General features: G+C 57.1%; 1 protein-coding gene across 2 annotated transcripts; it reads left to right on the top strand.

The window, feature by feature from the left end:
• The first annotated feature begins 830 nt into the window (after positions 1 to 830).
• On the top strand, positions 831 to 8,351 carry LOC101674750 (anoctamin-7). 2 transcript variants are annotated; one of them, XM_004741395.3, is made up of 6 exons: positions 831 to 2,637; positions 2,847 to 3,761; positions 4,227 to 4,400; positions 7,177 to 7,242; positions 7,772 to 7,900; positions 8,149 to 8,351. In XM_004741395.3, the coding sequence occupies exons 3-6, from the start codon at positions 4,380 to 4,382 to the stop codon at positions 8,224 to 8,226; spliced, it is 294 nt and encodes a 97-aa protein (XP_004741452.1). In that variant the 5' UTR covers positions 831 to 2,637; positions 2,847 to 3,761; positions 4,227 to 4,379; the 3' UTR covers positions 8,227 to 8,351. The 2 variants fall into 2 exon arrangements, with proteins under 2 accessions (XP_004741452.1, XP_012904107.1); XM_013048653.2 differs by lacking the exons at positions 831 to 2,637; positions 2,847 to 3,761; positions 4,227 to 4,400 and adding an exon at positions 6,602 to 6,955.
• The last annotated feature ends 493 nt before the right edge of the window (positions 8,352 to 8,844 follow it).

The following is an 8,844-nucleotide window of genomic DNA, read 5'->3' as shown; positions in this document are numbered from 1 at the left end:
CTGTCAAATAAATAAATAAAATCTTAAAAAAAAAAAATCACAACAGCTCAAAGACGAATACCTCTCCACTCACCCCACCCCCTCCATGGGCCCTGAGGGTCCCTGGGAGGAAGGGGTAGTGACTGTGCCCCACAACAGTTCAGGGGTGGGCCCTGACTTAGAGGGACCTTTGGGAAAAGAGTAGCCATGCTTGCTGCCCAGGGCCCTGGAGCCACTGAACTTTGGGGCTCTGGAGGGAAGCCTGGAGGAGGAGGGACCATCTCCTGAGGTGAGGGTGCAGGTGGGCTGTGCTGTGGCCCAGCCCCGCTGCCGATCTTCCCAGATTTATAGTTTGAAATCCGAATCTCCAAAGCAAAGGTATTAGGGGCCTTTGGGAGGTGATCATCTCTTGAGGGCAGAGCCTCATGCAGAGCTCTGTAGCCCCTTCAACCCGAAGAAGACGCAGAAAGTGCAGGCTATAAACCAGGAAGATGGTCCTCAAGGCCCCTGCTGGTGCCTTGATCTTGGACTTCCTACCTTCAGAGCTGTGAGAAGTGAATTTCTGTTGTTTATGAGCCACCCAGTCTATGGTATTTTATTATAATAGCCCAAATAGACTTAGGGAAGCTGATATCCAGAGAGGGACAGGCATTTGCCCAGGGTTGCAGAGCCACGAAGCATCTCTGATGCTCTCAGCCGTAGGCACGCCCCTCCCTTGAGCCATCCCCCCCTCCAATCTCCTAATGCTGTCTTCCTGGTCCAGCCCCTCACTGGCCCACTCCTGGCCCTCCCAGCTTTGCCAGCTGTGAAGCCTGGGGCTGCCCGGAGGAGGGGAGATACAGTGCTGTCACCTCCTTCCTCACTTCCTTCCCTTTTTCTCCGCCCCCCCACCCCTTGCTTCCCTTCCCAGGCCATGCCCAGCTGGTCACTGAAAAGTTCTTCCCTCTGCCACCCAGATCTGGCTGGCCTCCTGGGCAACTGGGCAAGTGGGAGGACCCCCTGGCAAGGAACCTGGCCCCAGCATAAGGAAGGGGATGCAGGACCCTGGCTGAGTCCAGGGTGGGGGTGGGGGTTTCCTGTCTTGCGGTGGATCTTACTCCCTGGGCAGCCTGGTGCCAGCTGTGATCCCCATGTGCCAGGCACGGGCTTGGGGGAGGGGAGGGAAGTGCCCAGATGGAGGTAGGAGGCTCAGGGGCCTGGACAAGTTGGAGCTGCGTGGACCGGAGGGGGCCCAACTGGGGGTGGGGAGTGAAGGGTGAGAGGGTGGAGGTTCTCCCCTCCCTTGGACCTCAGACTCAAAGGCTGGGGCAGTGGGGATGGAGAAGCTGGGGTTCTACTCCAGTCTGAATGTAGGGGTAGATCCGGAGAGCTGAGGGTGGGGAGGGGCTCCAGAAGGAAGGCGAAGGAGAACTAGGACCTTGAACCATTCACTTCAATTCCTGCGTGTTCCTCTGTAAAATGAAGATAACAACACCCGCTTCTGGGAGTTGTAAGTAAATGGTATGTAAATGTTCAGCGCTGCACCAGGCACCACCTGAGGGGCACCACAGAGGCTGGCTATGATCTTCCACGTTGTTCTTAGGGTAGTGGTGGCTGTTCCTGGGCTGAGAGCGGCAGAGGGGCTGCCACACTGCATACTCACCCAGGGATGGGCGGCTGGTGGGCAGAGGGAGGGGCAGCCCAGCTGGGCCCACCGAGAATGGAGACACTCCTGGCACCTGCAACTGCAGGTTGCAGGGGACTCCTCTCCCCCGCACTTCCGTCCTGTTGCGCCCAGGACGGCAATGGCACTGAGGACAAGGACCCGGACCACGCCCGTCTCTGCCCGTCCTGCGTCAGCATTTGTGCCTCAGAATCCAGGGCAACCTTTTCCTAGACGGGAAAACCAAACTCGGCGAGACTTGGGCCAGACAAGACTCTTGCCCCACATCACCCGAGCCCAGAGTAGCCAACGGACGGCCCTCTCTTAAGTCCCCTCTCCCTCTGTGAGCAAGCCTGTGGCATCTCTGGTCCGTTGCTTGCAACGGGCAGTGGGTAGTTCCCCCTTGGAAACAAACCCAATTCCTCTTGCTGCAGCGCAGCCTACTTCCTTTAATTCTGGCTTCAGTGGGACTGATAAACCCAGTCCCCTGCCTCCCGCCCGGGAGAGAAAGAGGCGGACCCTTCCTAACTGTCCTCCCTGCCATGGCGTAGTCTTCGTGCTCTTAAGGGATGGGCAGCTGTGCCCTCTCCCCCCGCGCGGCGGCGCTCGCAGTGTGCGCTCCAGTGGAACCAGTGGAGACGGGCTGAGCCGGCTGGGTACCCGAAGCTGAGCGCGGCCTCCCCTAACAAGCTCTGGGACCTGCGCAAGCGACTGCACCACCTCATCTGTAAAATGGACTTTACTGTCGTGTCAGCCCCTCAGAGGGGCTGATGCTTTAGTGGGCGAAGTGTGCACAGCGCTCAGCCTGACACACTGAAGATGCCCAATACTTGGGAAACAGCAGCCACTGCTCGAGGACGCCGGCCCGCTCAGCGTGTATCCACGTTTATAAAACGGGGGCGCTAGTTCCCTCCTCGTTTGAATTTCAAACGAGAAAAGGCGCGTCAAAATGCTTTTGAAGGCGGAAAGGACCCTCGCGCACAACGGGATCTGTCAGCCCCAGCCGGGGTCTCAAGGTAAGGGGCTCGGGGCTCTGGCCCACCGGGAACCCTGGCCCCCAGGCGCACGGTCCCGCGCCCAGGCCGTGCACTTCGCCAAGCTGAGCGCAGCCCGGGTGCTGCTCTGGTTCTACGCAGAGAAACTGAGACTGAGTAGTGGGCCGGGGAGGAGTCGGCCCGGGTGTGGAGTGTCGCCAGGCGCGGGTGACTCTGCTCTTGTCCCCCAGGCCCGATCCAACCTGGCCTCGGACGGCTCGGAAGAACCGCTGCGACGCCTGCGCCTGCCTATACAACTCTCTGCAGCTACACGTGGCCAAGCCGGGGGACTATCCGGCGCTCCCAGCCCGCAACTCCCTGCAAGCTACGTGAGGGGGCGGGGCCTTCCGCGGAGGGGCGGGGCGCTTGGCTCCCAAGTTCTTCAGAAAAGCAACTCCCGCCTCCCTCATGCTATGTCTTCAGCCATTCTGTGTTCTAGCGGCTCCTGATACCTGATTCCCACCTCTTCAGTACCCCCTCAGCTGTCCATCTGGCTGGAACACACCAGCCCAGGCTGAGCTTCGTGGGTAGATGGGCTCTCTGGCTTTAGCAACTGCTACGTCTCCACCCTCTGCCCCAGCCTAGAAATTAGACCCTGTAATCCCATTGTGTTAGGTCTGACCCCTGCTCTGCTCACCGATTCCTAGGCAGTGCGTCCTACCACTCGTACTTCTCCAACACACAGAGACATGAATGGCAAGACAGCTGCCTGGGGAGGGTGGACCTGGGACCTTATGGGGAGGAAGCTGATGTCAGGATCCTCTCAGGCAGGTGGCAGTCAATGGGGAGCAGAAAGCCATAGTCTGTCTGCTGGCCGGAGTCTGCGCTACAGGCTTCCCACTGCGTGAAGGAGAGAAGACAGAGCTCAGCCCTCTTCTGCTGCTGGGGCATCAGGAGGGAATTCTGGGACCGCCCTGCAGCCCTCCCTCTGTTCATCTGCCTAGGACCCCTTTGCACTGCCCGGGTATCAGGTGCCTGAGGCACACCCCAACCCTCACCGATTGCTGCACTCATCCTGGGCCTCCTGGCGATGCTGGCACAGGCACCAACCCTTACACCTTGTATGAGAATACTTTGGGGAGACAGTGGCCATCGACTTTGGCTAGGTGAGTCGGGCAATGGGGGGTGGGGGCTGGGAGCTGAGGTCAAGTACAGTGATGATGACTCACGGACTTTGTCACCTCTTCTGGCTTTTGCACACAGCCTGTCTGCTGCCCTTAGGGGCACCTTGGTCTTTATCTCTGGCCTTATTACCATGGGTACCAACACACCATGAGTGGCTGGAGCCGGGGGCAGGAGGATGGGCTGGGTGGGCCAGATCAGCTGGCTGGTTGAGAACAGCCCTTCCCAGGATGGGCAGCTTTAGCTCACAGGGAAGAGATCTGGGCCATGAGGGTGCCTTCCTTATGTGCCCACTCTGCAACACCTGTGCCACGTGGAATATTTCCAAGATCTGCCCCATGGCCAGGTGAGACAGGGACAAGGGAATGGACAGGGCTTGGAACACCTGGGCCTGGCTGCAGGGAAGGAAGTTCTGGTCCTGCAGTGTGTCTTCTCTCCCTCCCTTACAGCTGGGCTGCTTCTCTATCTGGCAACTGTGTTCTTCAGCATCTTCATGTCCTTCTGAGCCCTTCTGAGCCACAGCCTTCCTGCAGCACTGGAAGGGCAAGAGCATCCCCTTGGCCCACCACTAGGACCTCAGTGGCTTCCAGGAAGAGGAAGTGATGCCCAGCACAGCCTGCCAGGTCCGGAACTCCACTTCCCAGAATTCTCAGAGACCACAAGGCATGCTGGGAAGAGCCCAGACCAGAGACCATCATTCCAGGTTCCAAATCTGGCTCCTTCCCACACCTCCTGGGTTACTTACCACCCTCCCCTGAGATCAGGATGAAACCAGGTTTGGTGAGATTAAACACTGGGCATATTTAGGGTCTCAAAGAGAAACTCTGGCACAGGGAGGAAGAGGAGAAGCATTCCATTCACCCATCCAGCCAGCTTCCCACCAAACACCCCATCACTGATCCTGAATCTCTTTGCTTGTCCACATCTCCACCGCCGCTCCCTCCCCCATCCCCACCCCCTGTCCCAGCCACACCGCTTCACCTGGACCACTGTGGTAGCTTTCCCAAGATCTCCCTGCTTCCATGTTTACCCTACTTAATTCATTTTCAGGGTCAGGGTGACCTTTTGAAAACACAAATCACATCATGCATTGCCCTCATTCAACACCTTCTAGGGGGTCGTATTATGCCCTATGGGCTGCATGAGGTTAAACAGATGTGGGAGGACCGAGAAAGCAGTCAGGGAACACAGAGGTAGCAAAATCAATGTGAATGGTGCCCTCTAGAATATGGTGGTATACAGCTCATGCACCCTAAAGAATGGCCCTGCCTTTGCACAGACTGATCTTCCCTGCCATTACCGCCACCACTGTGGGATGCTTCCCCCCCCCCCCCACAACTCCTTACTTAGATCAGTCCTTCATCGGACTTGTTCACAATTACATATTTGTGCTTGTTCATTTGAGGTCTGTCTCCCCAACTAGACTGTGGTTCCATCAGGGCCTAAGCCGTGCCCAGGTTGTTCACCACAGCATATCTAGTATCTACTGCAGAACCGTATGTGGTCAGTTAATAGTTATTCTTTTAAAGATTATTAAAAATAATTCTTTTAAAGATTATTTATTTTGGGGGGAGGGCAGAGAGAGAGAGAATCTCACACAGATTCTGCACTGAGTCTGGAGCCTGATACGGGGCTCGATCTCATGGCCCTGAGATCAGGACCTGAGCCAAAACCAAGAGTTGGATGCTCAGTCATCTGAGCCAGCCAGGTGCCGCAGTCAGTTCACAGTTTTTTGTTGTTGTTTTTTTTTAAACATTTTATTTATTTATTTGACAGACAGAGGTCACAAGTAGGCAGAGAGGCAGGCAGAGAGAGAGGAGGAAACAGGCTCCCTGCGGAGCAGAGAGCCCGATGCGGGCTCGATCCCTGGACCCTGGGATCATGACCTGAGCTGAAGGCAGAGGCTTTAACCCACTGAGCCACCCAGGCGCCCCAGTTCACAGTTATTGAATGAACTAGTGCATTATCCATTATCTGTCCATCCGTCCTCATGCCGGTCAGCCATCCCTCTGCTCATCCACAGTTATCCACCTGTCTGTCCACCGATCTGCCCTTCTGCTCACTCACTTGTGCACCCACTCATGGAGATTTGCCAATTTTTCCTATCCGGTTTACCCACCCATTGGTTCCTCTCCTGTCCATCACACGTACCTTCCATCTATGCATGCATCCATCCACAGGTGTTTAGCCAGAACCTTGAGGGGAAAGGCCCTGCAGAGACAAAAATGACTTGGACCTCATTCCTGTATTTCCAGAACTCCCTACACAGGCAGAAAAAGATGGGGGCTCCCCCCACCCCGCGGTTGTAACACCCAGCCTCTTGGGCCCCAGGAGGCACACCTGTTGCCTCTCTGAACACGAGTGTGCATGTCCAGAGTTGGCCACTCTGGGCCCACAGATGGCCCAGATCCCAGTGACAGGGTTTTGAAGGAGTCGCACTTCCCTCCCACATTGCTCCTGCCTTCCTCACCAACTCACCAGCTCTGCAGCCATCCTTGTCATGGTGAGGGGGCTTTGGGCCCTTGCGCCGGCACCCCTGCTTGCTTTGCTCAACAACAACCAGTTGGAGAGCCGTTTATTTTTTATTTATCACAGGTTCCCCTGTGAGTTTTGGAGGCCAGAGGCTGAGCAGGTACAGGGCACTGGAATCTGGCTGCCTCTGCTTAAGGCCATGGCTCACCTTCATTGTGAATGTGAGCATGGGGCAAAGGAGGGGCATACAGGGTCAGAGGGGGAAATAGAGATCAGAGTCCGGGAAAGGCGGCTTAGCAATGGGGAAATGGGGGCTGAATTCCAGGGTCAGAGATAGGAAGGTAAGAGGTAGAGTTCCAGGATTCTGGACGCGGGCTCATCCTGCCCACGGGAATGGGTTTGGACCCAGGGTAGCTGGGGAATTGGGCCTTGGAGTCCCTCTGGCCCTGCAAGCTTTTCTCCTCGCCTCCACCGCGGACCTAATGCATCTCCTGCGGCAGTAGGAACACCACAGCCTTCTGTGCAGCTTAGTCAACTGCACAACTGCGCCCGCACCTCCAATCTACCTTGCCCAGGTGGACCTCACGCCCTCCAAATGAGAGCCTCAAGGAGGGCCTCTGGGCCTGTCTGGGAGGGGTGGAGCGCTGAGCCTAGGAAGCACGGGGCCTGGCTGGGGGGCCGGGGCGCTGAATCTGGAGGCAGAGCGGTGAGTCCGTGGGTGGGAGGGATGGGGCGGGGCCTGACTGGGAGGACAGAAAGCTGAGTCTGCGCAGCGGACTGCTGGGCAGAGCTGGGGGCGGGGGCGAGGGAGGGGGGGAGAGTATCCTGAGGGGACGGGGCCAGGCTCTAGGGCCCGGAGGGGCGGGAGAGACTCGCCGGACCCCGTGCCCTCCTCAGCTCAGGTACGCGGCCTTTTGCGACCCACAGGGGAACCTCACCCTCTTCTACTGGAAGCTACTGGCCCTGCGTCTGGGCTTCATCGTCGCCTTCGAGGTAGGCTCAGCTATTTGTGTGTGGGACACACTGGGGTTCAAGTTCAAGTTTAAGCGCTGCCGCGGCCCAGATGTAAACGGGGGGTATGCTATAGGGTAGTATCTACTTCATAGGGTCGTTATGAAGATTCGGTGCCAAGCCCTTACACAGTGTCCAGCACTGTGTACGTGCTCAATAAGCAGCACTACCACTACCACTGTTCTCTTTAGGCAACGACCTGAAGGAAGGAGAGGAGGCATGCTCCCTCCAGCTTTGCTTAGGATCCTTTCTCCAGCTCGGCCTCTACCAGGGTCCCTAGTGTTACAGGTTTCGAATTATGCCTGTGTCTTTGGGCAAATGACAACCGCTTTATGCTTCAGTCTCTTCATCTGTAAAACAGGAGTAGTAACTGTCCTCACCTCCTAGTGTTGTGAGAATTAAGTGAATTAATACCCGGGAAACCTCAGAACAGAGCCTAGCATTCAGCAAGCGTCGATAAATGAAGGTAACTAAGGGATTCACTGTCTCTTTGGCTCCCCCATGCCCCCAGCACGTGGTGTTCGTGCGCCTCCTCGTCTGGCTCGTGCCCGACGTTCCAGCCGCCCTGGTGACCAAAATGAAGCGCGAGCGTTGTCTGGTCGTGCAGGAGCCTGCGGACAACCGGGAGGTGCTGCCTTCGGTCAGCGCGGCTAAAAGACCCTGGCCCCTCCCTGACCACGCCCCTCGGCCCGCCTCCAGGCCTTAGCTCAGCCCTCTCTTGCCACGCCCTCTGGTTTGGCCTCTCCCATAGGGAGAATTGGCCGGCTTCCTTCTCCAAACTCCGCCCACTTCCCGCCCCTTCTATGACAGTGTCCCCACTGGAGTCCCCTCTGCTCTCCAGGACCAATTTACTTAGCCTGACCAAGCCATGCTTTCTGTCCTTTGCAGCAGGGGCATTGTCCCCAGAGCCCGGGACCCGGGGCGAGTGAGGCGGAACGGTCTTTCAAGAATCCTGGGCTCTCCTGATGCTTCCTTCCCCTTGGGGGGGGTCTTCTGCCTCTGGCAGGGGGTCTGGGCAGTACCTTGGCCAGCGGCCCCAACGTCGGCCTCTGAACTGGACTGTGAGGATTAAAGCTCTCTGAAGACCGCTAGTCTCGCATTGCCTCCCTCTCCCTGTCGCAGTCTCCTTTTCCACGTGCAGTGCTGGCAACAAACCTCTCTGCCCCCCAGGGTGCCGCCTCTCCACGGACACTTGGTTTACACACACACGCTGTGCAGTGTCTCTTCATCATGTCTGCGTGCTCTAGAGATCGAGGAGTGGAGGGACGCTAATCACTCAGTACTGAATGGTCACCCGTTGGTAGGGGATCTGGGCCCTGGACACCTGCCCCATATGCTCAAGAAGGCCTGCAGTGTATGAGTAATAGTAAGAGGGTTTAAGTCAGGGGAGCTGAAACACCTCCCAATGGACGTTTACACACTTTTCACCAGATCTTCCCAAAAGCCTGGTCACGTGGTCCTGGGCTGTGGCTTAGGACAGAGGTTGGTGGCTGAGTCAAAGACCTGGGCTTGAGTATGAGTTCTGACACCTATTGGCTGTATGAACTTGAGCAAGTGATTTAATCCTTTGGGCCTTAGTGTCAT

The sequence above is a fragment of the Mustela putorius genome, unplaced genomic scaffold, assembly GCF_011764305.1.
Source record: "Mustela putorius furo isolate JIRA1106 unplaced genomic scaffold, ASM1176430v1.1 tig00003853_pilon_pilon_pilon, whole genome shotgun sequence".
In the NCBI taxonomy this organism is placed as follows: domain Eukaryota; kingdom Metazoa; phylum Chordata; class Mammalia; order Carnivora; family Mustelidae; genus Mustela; species Mustela putorius.
This window is presented reverse-complemented; position numbering and strand designations above follow the sequence as displayed.